Source organism: Penaeus monodon, chromosome 34, assembly GCF_015228065.2.
Source record: "Penaeus monodon isolate SGIC_2016 chromosome 34, NSTDA_Pmon_1, whole genome shotgun sequence".
NCBI lineage: Eukaryota > Metazoa > Arthropoda > Malacostraca > Decapoda > Penaeidae > Penaeus > Penaeus monodon.
The window spans coordinates 20,934,320-20,934,656 of NC_051419.1; the positions used below are offsets into that span (position 1 = coordinate 20,934,320).

Below are 337 nucleotides of genomic sequence, written 5' to 3' on the forward strand. Positions count from 1 at the left end.
GGGGGGGGGGGTGGCTTTACCTGCCCATTTCCCGTAGGTTTCCGGGAGACTCTTGCCCCACAGCCTGGCCCACACGTACGTCCTCAGCGCCCCCACAGCTCCCCACACTGAGCAAGCGAGGATCTTCCCCACAGCGAGGATCCCGAGGAGCGCGAAGACCCCGAGCACGCCCCTCGGAAGCAGGAGAAGCAGGAGCTCTTCGAGGTTCCACATCTCTGCTTGAACTCTGGGCGGATACTGCCGAGCTGTTTCTGCTTGAAAGAGAAATCAGAGTCATTACCGGCCGATTAGATAATGTGAACAGCAACTGTTGCTTGTGCAACTAATACGTGGCAGC

General features: G+C 58.8%; 1 protein-coding gene across 1 annotated transcript in view; it reads right to left on the reverse strand.

The window, feature by feature from the left end:
* LOC119594646 (hydroxysteroid dehydrogenase-like protein 1) overlaps window positions 1-245 on the reverse strand; it is a gene marked incomplete in the record, with an annotated part of 4,258 nt that extends 4,013 nt beyond the window's left edge. Inside the window, 1 exon segment of the mRNA XM_037943693.1 lies at window positions 21-245. Within this exon segment, the coding sequence (XP_037799621.1) occupies window positions 21-213 (193 nt within the window).
* Window positions 246-337: the final 92 nt, after the last annotated feature.